The following is an 18,193-nucleotide window of genomic DNA, read 5'->3' as shown; positions in this document are numbered from 1 at the left end:
AGAGACTCTATCTAGCTGCAGATTCCTTACACCCGCCCAAGCCTCCCCGCTCTGGGGAAATTTTTTCTCATGTGCATATGTGTATATATATATATATATATATATATATATATATATATGTTTTTATGTGTACATATGTATATTTTTGATTTTGGCAACTTTTGCCTTTCTTATAGGCATGAAAGTGTTTTTACTCCAAACAGTCAAAGAGGTTAAATGCATATTGGTTGGTTCTTCCATGATTCTGCGCTTCTGGCGTGGGAAGTTGTGGAAAAGAACTGACGTACGCACGCCGAGACGGCGTCTATATAGACAACCGTGACGTCATAGACGGCTCCAACGACGCTGACGACGCACGCGGAGCTGGTCGCACGCGGATCCGAACGACGACGCCCGATGGCGCGCGAGCAGGGTACTGCTCAGAAAAAACTCTGGATTCGAAGCTGACGCCAGAGAATTCTAAGGTAAGGAATCTGCAGCTAGATAGAGTCTCTACCAGGTACCTCGTTACCGAAAGTAAGTAACTTGTTACGTCAGCTGGACTCTTCTGGTTGCGGGAATATATAGGGCTTGTAGGTTCAAGAACCCTAGGTACCCAGAGCCAATAAATGAGCTGCACCTTGCAATGGGTTTTCATTCTATACCAGGTTTTCAACAATTAATTTGCTGAAATATAAAAAATGAACAATAGGTATCAAGAAAACCAAAGTATTTCTGAAATGGCCACAAGATAAGGTGTTGAGAAGCAGCGGTCATTTGCACATCTCTGAATTCCGGGGTGCCCATACTAGCACGTGAATTACAGAGCATTTCTCAAATAGACGTCTTTTTTACACACTGTCTTACATTTGAAGGAAAAAATGTAGAGAAAGACAAGGGGCAATAACACTTTGCTATTCTGTGTTTCCCCCATGTCTGCCGATAAACCTAGCGCCCACACAGGAACTGCCCCAAAACACAACATGGACACATCACATTTTCACAAAGAAAACAGAGCTGTTTTTTTGCAAAGTGGCTAACTGTGGATTTTGGCCTCTAGCTCAGCCGGCACCTAGGGAAACATACCAAACCTGTGCTGTTTTGAAAACTAGACACCTAGGGGAATCCAAGATGGGGTGACTTGTGCTGTTTTGAAAACTAGACACCTAGGGGAATCCAAGATGGGGTGACTTGTGGGGCTCTGACCAGGTTCTTTTACCCAGAATCCTTTGCAAACCTCAAAATTTGGCCACAAAAACACTTTTTCCTCTCATTTCGGTGACAGAAAGTTCTGGAATCAGAGAGGAGCCACATATTTTCTTCCACCCAGCGTTCCCCCATGTCTCCCGATAAAAATGGTACCTCACTTTTGTTGGTGGGCCTACTGCCCGCAAAAGGAAATGCCCCAAAACACTATCTGGACACATCAAAATTATCAAATACAAAACGACCTGTTTTTGCAGGGGGCACCTGCGTTTTTGGTTCTGGGCTCAGCAGCCTGCTAGGGAAACCTACCAAACCCAGACATTTCTAAAAACTAGACACCTGAGGGAGTCCATTGAGGTGTGACTTGCGTGGATCCCCCAATGTTTTCTTACCCAGAATCCTCAGCAAACCTCAAATGTAGCTAAAAAAATCAAAATTTTCCCACCTTTCTGTGTGGGATCACAGCACTGGGACACATTTCATACCACCCAATGTTCCCCACAGTCTCCCGGTAAAAAATGATATCATTTGTGTAGGTGGGCCAAGTGCTTGTAAAAGGGAAGAGCCAAAAACATGTCGATATTGAGGGGGAACCAAAGGGGATCCAAAAGGGCAGTTTGCAAAAAAATCATTTTTTGGCTGACAAGTGCAGCATAATTTTTATCAGTATAGACGAGACAATGCTGGGTGGTAGGAATTTTGTGGATTCCGGAAGGTTCCATCACAAAAACGTGGGAAAATGTGTGATTTCCAGCAAAGTTGGAGGTTTGCAGAGGATTGTGGGTACAAAAATGGCGCCGGTTGCAAGTGAAACACACCATCCTGGAATCACCCATATGTTTAGTTTTCAGATGTGTCTAGGTCTTGTGTTTTTTTTTTTTACATGGCAGCGTCCTACAGCCCATAAAGTGCAGCCCTCACCATTGCAAGTGGGACGATTTTGAGAGTAAGCCATGCTCTCATGGCCCAAATGTAAAACTAAAACCCAAAATAATCAAATGTCTTCTTGCTTGCTGTGGGATAAGATGTTTTAGAGTGCGGGGGAGAGCTGAAAGACTGTTACCCCCTTCAGTTGAGGTGGGGGCGTAACCAGGCCCATAATGGTTGGTAGCCACCACCCCAATATATATATATATATATATATTTTTTATTCCCTGGCATCTAGTAGACTTTCTGCCCCCCCCAGGTTATGGATCAGGGGTAATTGCCCCATCTGCCCACTGGTGGGCAGAACAACTTTGGCACCATTTATTTGGGGTGGAGGTATTTCCATACCCCACCCTCTTATTTTTTTTTTTTTTTTAAACTTCAATTTTTTTATCCCTTGCGCCTAGAGGCTTCTGCCCCTCCCCCCCCAGGGGGCAGATCGGCCTAACATAGGCCGATAGAAAAGGCCTTGAAAAATATTGCCCCCCCTGGGGAGTGACCCTTTCCCAAGGGGTCGCTCCCCTCATGCCAGTTTCCTTTGAAAAATACATCCCTGGTGTCTAGTGGGCATTTCAAAGGGAAGGAAATTATTTTCCTTCCCTTTGAAGCCTCTCATGCCCCCATCACATGATCGGAAGAGAAATGCTTTGCATTTCTCTTCCGATCGCGCTGGAAGCTCAGCTTCCAGTGCAATGGGGAAGTGGCCTCTGATGAGGTCAGACTTCACTGGGGGGGTCAGGGTGGAAGGGGAAGGGCTTTCCCTTCTATCCCTGCCTTGGGGGTGGGAGGGAAGTCCACAGAGGGAGCGCTAGCGCTCCCTCTGAGCTCATTGCAGAGGACGTAATGGTTACGTCCTCGGCACATGAGCACTGTTCCGCGGGACGTAACCATTACGTCCGCGGCACAGAATCGGTTAAGTAAATGGCTTTGGTTGTCAGTGCTTTTTTTGACTGTGGTGCAGCAATACCTCTATAATTTAAGGTATAGTTATTATTTGAATAAAACTGATTTAATTGTATAAGACAAGTTGATCAACCAGGAGCAACAAGTAATAAGTCAACCTCTGATTCAAAGTCTTTGCATATCTACCCTGCTAGAGCTTCCTTTCTTGTTTTCATGTAAGTGGTGTAGCCTGGGCTCTAGAGGGTTATATGGGCTCCCCACTCCTTTTTGTATACACTCATGTACTGATTCCGCAGGCATTTTCTTAGGATTGTTTTTTTGGTTGGAGCGCTTCCAGTTAACTGTCCTGCCCTTCCACCATCCAATTAACCTTCCAGGGATGCATGCTAAATGCCTAACCTAAGACTTTATGCCTTCCATCAAAGGCAAGTTAGCCCCGGTCCTGATGAACAACACAACAGTCATGTGGTACTGCAGCAAGCAAGAGGGAATTAAAGTGAGGTCCCATACTGTCAGTCTAGAGGTGCTGAGGTTTTGAAGGTGGCTGGGCCCCCAAAGCTATCCATAATTGACAACCACTTGGAGGGTTTCCTGAACATCAAGCCAGACAAACACAACAGGCATCGTGCAGCAGATCATAAGTCTGCTTCCAGAGGTGATTCAGTGCATCTTCCTGCAGTAAGGCATGCCCTCAGTAGATCTGTGTGCTACTGTCACCAACAATTGAAGCCTCAGCTTTTACACCCTGGAGTTCCTTCCTAAGACCTTTTAGGAAACCTTTGGGGGAATTCTGGCCTCCTTCCTGCATTCCTACTTCATGCATTGCCCCTGTTACTGATTCCTTACGTCTTGGAGAAGGTCAAGAGGGACCTCGCCCAGCTCATATTAATAGCATTTAATTGGATTTCGAGCATCTGCCCTACCCTTTTGCTGCCTTTTTTGAAAGATTTGCCTTCCGCATAGGAGGACACAGTCCTGCAACCCAGCCTCCACAATCTACACCTCCATGTTTGGAGATTGAACAGGACCAGCTGCATGGCTTAATCTTCCCTCCAGAGGTGGTGGATGTGATTTTGGCTTCTGGCCGCCTGTCCACAAAGGTCAGGTCATCTACTCTGACCAGTGTTCTAAATCCATCACCTGGTGCAAGGACAGACAGGAGTATCATTTTCAAGTGGAACTGTCTGATAATCTTTTTGTCACTAGCCTGTAAGGCTTTGCTCTGGGCACAGCTTTTTTTAAAACCATCCTTATTAGCATTTTCATAGTTAACATACAACAGAGTGCTAGCAATCAAGAGTCAGATATGTGATACAGCATAGGTATATCTGTTCACAGACAGCAATTGTATGATGTGTCTGCATTTACAGGAGTTATGTGCTCCCAAGGTGGTAGATCAAACAAGCAGTAAAAGAGAACAATTAAACAAGCATGCAACACAATGTTCAAGGCTTCCCATATTATTGGGAGACAATCAGTTGACACAAAAAATAACAATGAAGTCCCTAACCTTCACTCCCTCACAACCCCAAATTTAATTGCTCTGGCAATATATCACAAATCGCGAAAGGCATCAGCATAGGGCCATGGTCACCTCACACTGAATGATCAGCTATCCATGTAAAAAAGAGCTACGCTGTCTGAAAGTGTCACAGATAGTTATAGGTTTTAGTCATCTACAGGTGGCTGCAGGACCTCCAGCATTTCTTCCCAATCTGCCGCTATTGTTTGTTGTGTAGGCTGCAGGCCATTTGGCTTCGCAGTGCTGTCACTTCTGCTTTACCGCATAGGAGTGTATCCACTCGCCATCATTCTATGCCTGGCAGAGCTCTGGTTTTCTAATGCATAGTTATCAGTCTGTGAGTTATGAGCATCTCTAGGTAAACGAAACGTGTAGTGACTACCCCCTTTGAGCCTCTTCCTGTATAGCACAAGCAGATAGCCGGTCATTGTAAGTAGATTAGTTCGACCAGTAAGGCCTGTCAGTTTGCTTGTTACGCCTAGCCAAAGACTGTGTGCTACAGATCTGATAGAGACTTCTAGTTGCAGATTCCTTACCTTAGAATTTCTACCAGGTGCCAGTCTGAAGCCAGAGATTTTTCTTGAGCAGTACCCCCCTGCGCGCTGTTAAGTGTCGTCGGTGCTGTCCGCACTGGATGTGACGTAATGGTTCCTATATAAGCACCACCCCAGCGCGCTGACGTGTTCTTTTCTTTCTGCACCAGTTTAGGGCTGATCCGAAGAAGAGCTTACCCCTTAGTATTTTTTTTTTGACTGATCTTTTTTTACTTTTTGTCAAAGTTTTTTGAGTGTCAACACTCCTGATGCGCCGAGGTGGGGCCTATATAGCACCCATGATGTCATATTCAGTGTGCACGATGCCGACAATGGGCACAGGACCAGTTAACACCACCTAACAACCCGCTCGGGTACTGCTCGAGAGAAATCTTCGAATCCAGCCTCCTGGGGGAAATTCAAAGGTAAGGAATCTGCAACTAGATAATGTCTCTTCCAGATAAGGTGTTACCCAAGGTAAGTAACTTGTTCTTCCTTTTATGTACAGTTCTCTTTTTTGAAGGCCCAGCAAAAGCGAAAGTAATAGTAAGTGATTTCAACTTGTGTCTACTCCTTGTAACTGTCGCCTTAACATAGTCTTAAGATATTACTATTTTCTCCCCATTCCAGGTGACTGATTTTACCTTTCTCCTCCGATTAAGAATGAATTTTGAATGTTGAAATCTGAATGGTCTGAATATAAGGGGTCAAGGTGATTTAAAGTTTTCCATTAGTGTTGATGGTATCCTGTGTGCGTGCTCAATCTCAAATTCGTTAAAACGAGATGCTAAGAATGCGTTGAATCCAAACTAATACAATCTTCAGACCCGGTTTGAGAATTTTCTGATCAATCAAATATCTTAAGGTTCCCCTTTCTATTTCTGTCTTCTAATTCAGTAAGCTCTCTTTCCAGCGCTTCAACCTTTTTAGTAAGTGTAAGGAAATGCCCCCTTGGCATGGTTACCCACTAACTTTTTACCTTTGCTGATGCTAAGTTTTGATTGAAAGTGTGCTGGGATCCTGCTAACCAGGCCCCAGCACCAGTGTTCTTTCCCTAAACTGTACCTTTGTCTCCACAAATGGCACAAGCCTGGCACTCAGATAAGTCCTTTGTAACTGGTACCAGGGACCCTGATGCCAGGGAAGCTCTATAAGGGCTGCAGCATGTCTTATGCCGCCCTGGGGACCCCTCACTCAGCACAAGCACACTGCCTCACAGCTTGTGTGTGCTGGTGGAGAGAAAGACTAAGTTGATCCCCTCAGAGTGCCATGCCAGCCTCACACTGCCTGTGGCATAGGTAAGTCACCCCTCTAGCAGGCCTTACAGCTGTAAGGCAGTGTGCACTATACCACAGGTGAGGGCATATGTGCGTGAGCACTATGCCCCTACAGTGTCTAAGCAAAACCTTAGACATTGTAAGTGCAGGGTAGCCATAAGAGTATATGGTCTGGGAGTTTGTCAAAGCCCCCTAGTCTGCCCTCTGAAGACACAGGTGCTTACCTGTTGGTAGACTTGAACCGGAGCACCCCTGTTCTCCATAGGCGCCTTTGTGTTTTGGGCCCTTCTTTGACCTCTGCACCTGACCGGCCCTGTGTTGCTGGTGCGGTGACTTTCAGGTTGCCTTGAACCCCCAACTGTGGGCTGCCTATGCCCAGGAAACTGAACTTGTAAGTGCTTTACTGACCTCATAAACTTAACCTTACTTACCTCCCCCAGGAACTGTTGAATTTTGCACTGTGTTCACTTTTAAAATAGCTTATTGCCATTTTAATCTATACTGTGTATGTTACTGCTCTAATTCAAAGTTCCTTACTTACCTATGTGGAGTACCTTACATTTTATGTATTTACTTCAAATCTTGTGGTTCTAAAATAAATTAAGAAAATATATTTTCCTATATAAAAAATATTGGCCTGGAGTTAAGTCTTTGACTGTGGGTTCCTCATTTATTGCCTGTGTGCACAACAAATGCTTAACACTACCCTCTGATAAGCCTCCTGCTCGACCACACTTCCTCAAAATAGAGCATTAGAATTATCTAATTTTGCCACTATCAACCTCTAAGGGGAACCCTTGGACTCTGTGCACACTGTCTCTCACTTTGAGATAGTATATACAGAGCCAACTTCCTACACATACGGGTATGTAACACCCATCCTGCTGGAGTGGGTGACACCCCTTTCCGGAGCAGGCTTTGTTTCTGACATCTGAGAGCATGAGCTCTCGCCTCCAGTGTACCTCAGTCGAAAAACCTCAGTACTAGTGAGCAAAAAGTGGGGGTGACCATGTCAAAAGGGACATTTTTCTACACAACCCAGTCCCAAATGAAAGGGAATTATGGTAACTTTTCCCAGGAGATCCTTAATTGTCTAAGTGGAAAAAAATGGGAAAATCCATCTTTAGTGGCATGGTCATTCCCTGGTCTGTGTTCTACTGTAAAGTCCATACTTTGTAGGGAGGTGAACCACCTCAACAGTTTAGGATTTTCCCCTTTGATTTGCATCAGCCATCTGAGGGGCCTTTCATCAGTTTGAACAATGAAGTATGATCTTAGCTTCTTAAGGGACCAGACTTTCCTCTCTGTGGCACTCCAACGCTATTCCCTGGGGAATAACCTCCTGCTAATGAAATCAACAGGCAGGTCCCGGGCAACATCGTTGGTCTGGGATAGGGCCGCTCCTATCCCATGTTCATATAGGCATCCATCTGCACAATGAACAGTTTGGCATAATCTGGAGCCTTTAGAATGGGTGCTGAACACAGTGCCTCCTTCAGGATGTCAAAAAGCTTTTTGACAACTAACTGTCATTGGATTGTTGGCTGTTTCTTGGAAGTGAGTTCTGTGAGGGATGCCACAATAGTGCCATACCTCTTCACAAACCTCCTATAATCCTCAGTCAAGCCAAGTAATGCCCTGTCCTGGGTCTGTGTTGTTGGAGCCTTCCAGTTTAGAATTGTCTGGATGCTGTGTTGTGTGGGTTGCATTTGGCCTCCCCCTACCAGATGGCCCAAGTATACATCTATGCCCTGCTCTATCTGGCACTTGGTTGCCGTGATAGTGAGGTCTGCCTGCTATAGAGCCATGAGGACCTTTCTAAGGTGGATCAGGTGATCCTGCCAAGTAGAGCTATGGACAACAATATTATCTAGATATACTGCACTAAAACACTCTAACCTAGCTCTGGTTTACCTCCCTTGGAATGAGATTTGGGGACTAAACCACTAGGCTAGCACAGCGGCTTTCAAAGGGCTCAATCAGCCCAAGTTCCGGCATCTTGCTTATTTCAGCTCTAATGCTCTTTTGACTTGATCAGATTGTCTGTAGATTTTGGCTTTGACAGGCAAGGGTGTCTCAAGTGTCCACATCTGACCAGGTAGTCTGACCAGGTAACAAAGAAAACAGCCCAGCAACTGTGTCAGGACTTGCCTGTAGTCGGCTTGCTGTTAGGCAGTGAAGGTGTCTGACAAGACCACTCATTCAACTGACCCATGTAGGAGTTGGGCTCAGTATCTGATAGAGACTTCTAGTTGCAGATTCCTTACCTTTGAATTTCCACAGGCGTCAGACTGGATCCGGATAATTTTTCTTTGAGCAGTACCTCTGCGCACCATCAGATGGTGTAGGTCGACTAGGCACCATATCTTGTATCCGTATCCCGTAAGTCGTAGCATGCCCTGCTCTGTAGCGGAACGGGAAGAAACCCAATGATGAAGCATGCCACTAAGGGGTAACCCTGGTGGGTGAGAGTTTTTCCAACAGGAAAATCCTTTTTCCTTTCCATCCTGTGGTAGTTCTTTTAGCTGGGCCTCTTTTGTAATGTTATATTGGTTAAATGATACGTCAAATGACACCTTGAAAATATTCTACAGCTGAAGACGTACCGAAACGTAAGGTTTTATATTTGAACAAACCAGTATGAGTAGAAAAGGTAGTAATGTACCTCCAATTTTCTTCGTTTTCCATTTTATTATTGCCTTTCTTTACATCAAGGCAAGAAAAAACATTGTCACTATTTAGCTCTGTGATCATGTCGGTAATGTTTGGATCTGGATGTTGTCTTTCAGTTGCCTTGTTAGCTTGACACATATCAACAAAGTTGCATACAGCTCCTTCACTGCCATTTTTGGGCACTTCCACTGTGGGCAAAACCCACAGAGTTTGACCAGTAGATCGCTCACTGACATCATGCCTTAGTTAAGTCTCAATTTCTTTCTTAACAGTTTCTTGTAGATGAAATGCAGTTTGTCTATGACTTTGAGCAGCAGGACAAACGTCCTCATTGATATGCAATTTCACTTTCATGATCTTAATTTTTCCTAATCCATGAAACACCAACGGGAACGAACTTATTTGACGCCGTACCTTGAAGTACATGAATGACTACTCACACTTTTTTCTTTTTATGTTTCATGGTTGCTACGAATGAACATTGACATTTTAATGGTGTTGATGCAGGTCATGTATACACTTTAGTTTTCGACAGTGTGTGGCGGGACAATGGAGACAGTTCATTATTTCTTGTCAGGCCTAATGTTTTGTCAACTCACCTCTGTCAATAGTAAGCGGTGTGGAACAGCCATTTACCTTTAGTGTAATCTTCAAACAGTGTTTGACTAACTTTTGTGATTTTACTCATCATCTTGTCTTTAACTCAAATTCTTCTTTGCATGTGACCAGTTTAACTTGCGCACATTTTTCTGAGATAGATATTGACATGGCCCAACTATCTTTCTCACTGTTACTTGACAATGAAGTTGGAGAACTATTGGACGAAGATTTAGATGACGATCATCTTCATTTGGTGTTGATTTGCCTCAGCCGATGTTGTTGATTGGCCTTGTGGGCGTATGTAGAAAGCCGCTTCTTGAATTTCTGGATTCCATTTTGTTTTCTCATTGTGATGCATTTAACTTTTCCTTCACCTTACAAAGTGTTATAAAATGGTTCTCCTTCCCACAACATATGCATACTTGTCCAATAGTGGGTCATTTATCTTGGTGTGAAATGAAAGTCCACATCTAAAGCACAGTTTCTTTTTCTTTGGAGACATCACTTTGTGTCCTTCAGCTTTGTGTTTTTTCCTACTTTTAATGTTCATGACTGACTCATTCTGGGCACCACTGGCCTCCATATCAGCAGCTTGTCTATCAGCACGTTCCGTAGCTCTGGCAGCCATGAGAACTTGCTCCAGACTAAGGGTTTCTCTCAGCATTCGTTGTCTGAATGAATCTGACAGACATCGGTCAATAATTCAGAGACGTTTGGCTTCTTTGTCATTGAAATCATTGAACTTGATGTTTGAGAAGCATATCAAGTCTCTCAACAAATTTTCTGATTGTTTCACCAACCTTCTGTCATTCTTGACTGAAAAAATATCTCTTCTACTCGACATTCGGCACTGGATTAAATTTGAGATTTAATGCTTCTTGGATTTGACAGTATGAATTTCTTCATTTCGCAGCAGTTTCTTACTCCTTCACCAGCAAGATTTTTGAGATATTGGACAATCTTTCTGTTGCCTGTTTCTTCTAGTTCATCAAAAAAATCATCAAACATTTCTATCCAGGCAGTCACCAATATTTAGCTTTTTGGGGTTACCGAATGGAGGCGGTGGTTTCAAGATGGAAATTCGCTATTCTGACCACCTCTCATTTTCCTTCAGTCGGTCTGACAAGATTTACCAGCCTTGTAAGTATATCCCCTGTACTTTGTCTTGTGTTGTGGTGCCTGAAGCTGAGGTCGAATGGCTTGCTTTCTTAAGGTTTTTTCAGGACGTGTGATCGTACTCTTTGTATACTTAATTATCACCACCTCTAATGTATCTCTGTACCTGGTTTTCGCTGCCTTTAGTGATGACTTGCTGTATTATTTATAGCTCAGTGTTGCAGTACCTCTTTCACTGCCTAACCGCAATGATGTGTAAACTTCGAGGAGGACAAGTGGTGGTGGCTCCACGAACAGTCTTGCGACCTTCCTCTCGAGCAAGACCGGGACCGATGTGAAGTCGAGCACCAGGCCGCCATCAGCTTAAGGGACCGCTCCCTCAAGGCCTTCGGTGAATGGCCCAGCACTCGGAGCACAACTTCAGGTCGTGGTTGCGCTCCAGACACCACAAACAGACCCGATGCGAATCCATCACTGACATCATGCAATGATGGTCCTCGCAAAGTTTGAAGCCGGTCTTCGGGGACATCCTCGACGCACCAAAAAAGTCAGTCAAAAAGTGACTTAGGGTAGCTCTCTCCTGATCAGCGGGTGGTGCGGAAAGAAAAGGACTGACGTCACGGCACTGAGATGGTGTCTGTGTACTACTCCCAACATCATCACAGTGACTACGATGCCCGCGGAGTCGACCGACACCACCTAACAATGCGCAAGGGTATTGTTCAAAGAAAAAAATCTCCTGTTCCAGTCTGACGCCTGTGGGAAAATTCTAAGGTAAGGACTCTGCAACTAGAATATGTCTCTACCTGATATGTTGTTACCGAAGGTAAGTAACTTGTACTTAAACAATATTATTGATCTTGACTGAGAAATGGTTACATTGAAGAACTAACCTCTGCTGCCAGTTCTTTCTTCTTTACTTAAAATGTTTCATTTGTTTTTCTTTCTCTCTTTCATATGTTCTGATTATTAGCTGTTTATTTTCTGCTTTTTGTTTGGACTGGATACTACCCAAGATATTCTGTTGATTATTAACTCTATAATTTCTGTTCTCTTAGCTTGTAAAGGTTACACATTGTCCAACACTGTTAACAAGGGAAGGAGACCGAATTCGGAGCAATGGAAAGTTTGGAGGGCTTCAGAATAAAGCTCCTCCAATAGACAAACTCAGAGGCATGGTATTTGGAGAACCTCTTCCACAACATTATCACACCCTTCGTGAACAGATAGGTAACTTCAGAAGACTGGTTTCAAGTTAATGAACTGTCTGATACTCCATGGAAGCTAGCCAAAGCATATGTATTTTCTAGAGAATACTCACTGGGTTATTAATTTGGAGAAAAAGATGGAGTTAAGTTGTTTAGCAAGCTTTTTATTCATGTGGATAGTACATAGTTCAGTAAGTGTTTCTTGGAGAATGGAAATTAAAAAACACCCCTTTGTTATGTCCAATTACATTAATATGCACAAAAGGGGGAGTTACCTAAATATGTGCATAGCAAGCAGCCATGGGAGCCCAGTGTCGGAGTCCATTGATGTGGGTGGTTATTTATGTATGTGTGTATCTGTGTGTGTTTGCAGTGGAAGCTGGGTATTCTGTACATATTAAAAATCTGTTATGCATTAGGAATATTTAAATTTATGGTTATAAATTATATAAAAGCAAGCTAGTTATGGGTGAATTAGATATTTATGTTGGTGAGGACATAAATGAGTAGCACAGCTATTGTAATTGGTCACCACAAATAGCATAAATAGGATGAATTACTGAAGGTATTGTGTATGAAGGCATGTGTACTCAGATTTAGCAACTCACCTACATAAGTTGGACAACAGTTGTAATTGGACATCAAAATTGGCATACTGAATTTGAGTAGCACAGTAAATACGATTTTTTATTTTTAAACTCTGACAGCATGGGTTCAAGGAAGGAGAGGAATAGATGTGTAGTGATCGAGAAGAGTTGTATTTCAGCTCATTAAAGAGCTCTGACTCAGAAGCCTTTCTCAAGTCCATTAGAAAATGTACTCCTCTGATTTCTTCGACTATGGGGTTGCACAACTTTGGCATGAGGACAAAAGACTTATTTTCCTCTGTCAATTATACTATGGCACATAGAGGCAATACTTAGTGTAACCGGACGTCTCCGGACGCCGGTTCCCAGGAGATTACGACGGCCGCAATTACATGCCCCCGGGGCACTCGAGAGGGACTCGGACTTATGACGTCAGACGCCTTCTGCGTCTGGACGAAAAGTGAAAGAAAAGACGGACCCGAACGTGGAGGAGGGGAGAGACGGAGAGAAGCGCTCGGCGAACGCGACCCGAAGAGGAGGAAACCCGGACGCCGAGGACCGACAACGAGGAACCTGTTGAAGGAGCGGAGGACCCAGAGAAGGTGGAAAAGTTCAGGGGACCTCCCGCCCCTGTTAGAGAGAAGCCGGGAGATCGCCAAAGAGCCGGCCGCCTACCCGGAGGGGCGTGGCCACCTCAGGTATGTCCGTACCGCAACAGGGGGTTTGGGTCAGGGTGGCTATTAGGAATAGGGGGGGATAAGGGAAGAAGAGGGAGGTCCTGCAGGGAAGGGGAAATCATATGAGGGAGATAAACCTAACCTCACAGAAAAACCGACAGCCAGAGGACTTCTCACAAGGAAGGGAATTCCTGAGAACACACACAGGGAGAACCACAAACTAAAGGACAGTTATACCCTCACCTCCCTTCACTTCTACCTATTCCCCCACCACCCTACTAACCCTATATAATTAAATTTTATATATCCCACTTACCTGTTTTTGTCCTTCTTTCTATTTTCTTTGGAGAGTTTGGGCCACTGATGTAGAGGAAGATCGGACCCCTTCCCAAAGCTGGACCCGGCCACACGTGGACTATCACAAGAACCCTGAAAGAGAAAAAAAGGAACTTTATTATTTTTTTGGGGACTAAAAGTGGACTATCCTTGTGAACAAGAAACAAGAGATTAAAAGTTCCATCTTAAAAACAGAGCACGAATAAATTAGTTAAACCCTTACCTTCTACACCTGTCATATTATTCCAATATCCTTTTTCTTGGGATAAAGAATCCATTACAGTGGTGTCAGAAGTGGGATATTGGAACGGCGACAGGTAATTTAAGACGATGGAGGGTACGCCCACCCTATCGGATATGATGCAGCAGCTAGCCGCGGGGCAGAGGCATCTACAAATTGTGTGGGAAGAGCAACAGAAGGAGGCTAAAGTGGAAAGGGAGGCCCTACAAAGTGCTCTTAAAAGTCAGGCCACTATCATGGCCAACAATTGGTTCATGAGACTGCAATCAAAAATCTCACGGACACTATTGCCGCCACCCGGGTGCATCCGAACGTACCCAGTTCGGTCCTGCAGCGATATCAGGAAGGCGAAGACCCGGATGCCTTTTTCACCAATTTTGAGCAGGTTGCCACTTCCGCCACCTGGCCCCAGGATAGGTGGGGCCAATACATTGCTCCGTTATTAACAGGAACTCTCCAAGCGGCTTATCAAGCGGTAAACCCAGGCGGAACGACACCCTATCAAGATATTAAAAAGAGCATCCTGGAGCGGGTGGGGTTTGATACAGAACACTACCGGGTCCGGTTTAGGAAAGCCAAGTGGGGACCCTCCGAGAATCCCCGGGCCCTGTATTTCCGTATTAAGGATTTGGGTCTCAAATGGCTAGGTCCCATTGGGACTAATAGGGAAGATATCATTGAGGTTGTCCTCTTAGAACAATATCTAGACGCCCTACCCACCAACACGCGTAACTGGATCAAGCAACACCCAAGCCCAGACACTAACACCACCATTGAGTTAGCCTGTGCCTTTCACCGCTCCCTCGAGTTCAAAATCCCTCCCGTACGGCCAACACCTAACCCCATCCGGCAGAGCCTCGGACCATCCTCATCCCTAGGGCGAAAAACAACCGAGGACCCGGGAAAAATGCGAGGACTGGAAAGACCCTATATGCAACAACCACAGTGTTTTAGCTGTGGAGAGTGGGGACATATCGCCCGGGTTTGCCCCCTGAAAACGGAAAAACCAGAACCGATGGAAATAGGAGTTACTAGGGGGAGAGTCTTCTATACAGGGGGAAAGGAAACCCAATACAAGAAGAGACTTGTTATCAATGGAAGAACCACAGTGGCCCTCATCGACTCAGGTTGCAGTCAGTCCGTAATTCGAGCTGATTTACTGGAAAGCCCCACTTTTACTTCAGGACTTACGGTATCCATATGTTGTATTCATGGAGAAACGAGAGAATACCCCCTAATCTGGACAACCCTCTCCTGGGAAGGAAAAGAAACCCCCATAAGGATGGGGGTGGTGGAACGACTAGTCGAAGAAGCTATCGTAGTAACCGACTTCACTGACTTTTCGGAACTTCTTGATAGTACAAAAGACTCTGAGGACATGAGTACCTGGTGGAAAAGGGCTCCTTTCTCTAATATACCTATACCACCGCCGGTGGTTCGATACAAACCCTCCCGAAAAGAAAAAAGAGAAACCAGAAAAGTCTACGCGCAAGGAAACACAAGTCCAGATAGGGTAATTACAAAGGTCCTTACCCTTACTGATCTTCCCCCATTCCGTAGTTGTCAAAGAGAAGACCCGAGTTTGATCCATGCCTGGAAAAGTGCACGACCCCGGACCCCCCAAGACAAGAGTCCTTCTTTTACAATAATCAAAAATCTGTTATACCGTGTCACTGGCAATAACATAGAAGAAAAGAAGCAGCTATTAGTTCCCGAACCTTATAGGCAACAAGTCCTACACCTAGCCCACAGCCAGCCGGGGGGGGGGGGTCACTATGGGAGAGAGAAAACGGAAGAGTATCTGTTGAGGAAGTTCTACTGGCGGGGGTCTTTTCACAGATTAGGAGGTTCTGTCAGCAGTGTCCTAAATGCCAAATGGTTGATCCTGGTCCAAAGAGAAGAGCTCCCTTGCAACCGCTTCCCATTATAGACATCCCTTTTTCAAGAATAGGAATGGACATTGTAGGCCCTCTCCTACCTTCTTCTAGAGGCTACCGTTATATACTAGTATTGGTAGATTATGCCACCAGATACCCAGAAGCCATCCCACTCAGCAGTATTAACTCCAAGAGCGTCGCCCATGCCATGATAGGGTTCTTCTCCCGAATATGTTTTCCCCGAGAAATCTTAACAGACCAAGGTACCCAGTTCATGTCCAACTTGATGTCACAAATATGTCAACTTCTGGGGATCAAACAGTTGCGGACGGCGGTTTATCATCCACAAACGGATGGTTTGGTGGAAAGATATAATCGCACTCTGAAAACTCTACTAAAGAAATCTATTTCAGAGACAGGTAAAGACTGGGATAGGAAACTCCTGTTAGTATTATACGCTGTCAGGACCCATGAACAAGCTTCCACGGGCCATAGTCCATTTGAATTGTTGTTCGGACGACAGCCCAGGACCTTATTAGACATGGCTGCGGAGTTATGGGAGGAGGAGGATGGGGAAAAGTCCCTCTTGGAATATACCCATGAGTTAAAAACCCACCTACAAACCGTGTGGGAAAACGTAAGGGAACATATGGAGAAGGCTCAAGAAAAGCAGAAAAGATATTACGACAGGAATACTCAATTAAGGACCTTTACCATAGGAGATAAGGTGTTAGTGCTTCTCCCCAGTTCAGACAACAAGTTGCTAGCAAAGTGGCAGGGACCCTATAAAGTGATAGGGGTAGTAACACCCGTGACCTATAAGGTCCAGCTCACAGACAGTTCCAACCGGTCACAGATCTTTCATGTCAATTTATTAAAAAGATGGGAAGAGCCACAGGGAGAACCGACCAGGGGATGTCTAGTTAACACGGTTAAGGAATTGGAGATAGGGTGGTGTCCCACTGATCGTCCTAGCAAAAACGAGGTGCCTCCCATAAATACCGAAATCTCGATTCAACAGAGTGAGCAGTTAACCCGGCTCCTCCATGATCATACCCATGTGTTCTCCTCGATACCAGGCAGAACCAAGTTGGTACATCATCAAATCATAACACCACCTGGCAAGGTCGTACGGCTACGGCCGTATCGTATCCCTGAAGCTAGAAAGATTCTGGTAGAAAACGAAATAGAAAAGATGTTAGACCTGGGCATTATAGAGCCTTCCCAGAGTCCCTGGTGTTCACCGGTGGTATTAGTGCCAAAGCCAGATGGGTCTATACGTTTTTGTATTGACTTTAGACGAGTCAATTCTATATCACAGTTCGACACGTATCCCCTTCCAAGGGTGGACGAACTCTTAGAAAAATTGGGGAAAGCTAAGTACATGTCTACCCTCGACTTGACCAAAGGCTACTGGCAGATTCCTTTGGCACCAGAAGATAAAGAGAAAACGGCCTTCTCTACTCCCTCAGGACTATATCATTTTAATGTTCTCCCTTTCGGGTTACATGGGGCACCCGCCACCTTCCAGCGTCACATCGACACCATTCTACGACCTCATACCAGATATGCTGCCGCATATCTGGATGATATCGTTATCCACAGCGAGACTTGGGAGGACCACTTGGCGCATTTAAACAAAATCTTTACAGCGTTACGAGGGGCTGGACTGACAGCCAACGCCTCCAAAAGCCGATTGTCATTTAATGATATCTCTTACTTAGGTTATCATATAGGGAAAGGTATACTTAGACCACAAATGAATAAAGTTGAAGCCAACCTACGGATAGATACACCCACAACGAAAAAAGAGGTCCGGTCATTCTTAGGCTTGGTAGGGTACTATTGAAGATTTATACCCCATTATTCCACCTTGGCCGCTCCTCTGACCGACGTCCTGAGGAAAGGCCAGCCCAAAAATATCACGAATTTAAACCCGGTCCAATCCCATAGTTACCATACCCTACAAAGATGTCTCACCACCCAACCGATTTTAAAATGTCCTGACTTCACTATCCCCTTTCACCTCCAAACGGATGCCTCAGACGTGGGTCTGGGGGCCGTGCTTTTTCAGAAAGATGAAAGCAATATTAGCCATCCGTGGTCTTTATTAGTCGTAAACTGTTTCCCAGGGAGCAGAAATATCCCATTATAGAACGGGAATGTCTCGCCATCAAGTGGGCGATTGAAAGCCTTCAATATTACCTCCTAGGAAGATCCTTTCTATTATATACGGATCACGCTCCCCTTACCTGGCTCTCGAGGTATAAAGATACTAACAATCGCATTTTGAGATGGTTTATGGAGCTTCAACCTTTCTCCTTCCAGGTTTGCCATCTCCCTGGGGATCTTATGGGTCAGGCTGACTATTTATCCCGGTTCCCGGGACCTTTGGGTCTCGAACAGCCCCATTCAAGGGAGGGGATGTGTAACCGGACGTCTCCAGACGCCGGTTCCCAGGAGATTACGACGGCCGCAATTACATGCCCCCGGGGCACTCGAGAGGGACTCGGACTTATGACGTCAGACGC

General features: G+C 45.0%; 1 protein-coding gene across 3 annotated transcripts in view; it reads left to right on the top strand.

Moving 5' to 3' along the window:
• The window catches only part of SMCHD1 (structural maintenance of chromosomes flexible hinge domain containing 1), a 2,128,336-nt gene that overhangs the window by 2,006,692 nt on the left and 103,451 nt on the right, over positions 1 to 18,193 (top strand). For all 3 annotated transcript variants that reach the window (XM_069219969.1, XM_069219967.1, XM_069219968.1), the window contains one exon: positions 11,795 to 11,966. In XM_069219969.1, coding sequence (XP_069076070.1) covers positions 11,795 to 11,966 — 172 coding nt within the window. The remainder of the gene's footprint in view (positions 1 to 11,794; positions 11,967 to 18,193) is intronic.

This window comes from Pleurodeles waltl, chromosome 2_2 (assembly GCF_031143425.1).
Source record: "Pleurodeles waltl isolate 20211129_DDA chromosome 2_2, aPleWal1.hap1.20221129, whole genome shotgun sequence".
Classification (NCBI taxonomy): domain Eukaryota; kingdom Metazoa; phylum Chordata; class Amphibia; order Caudata; family Salamandridae; genus Pleurodeles; species Pleurodeles waltl.
The sequence above is the reverse complement of the archived record's forward strand: the minus strand, read 5'-3'. Positions and strand labels throughout refer to the sequence as shown.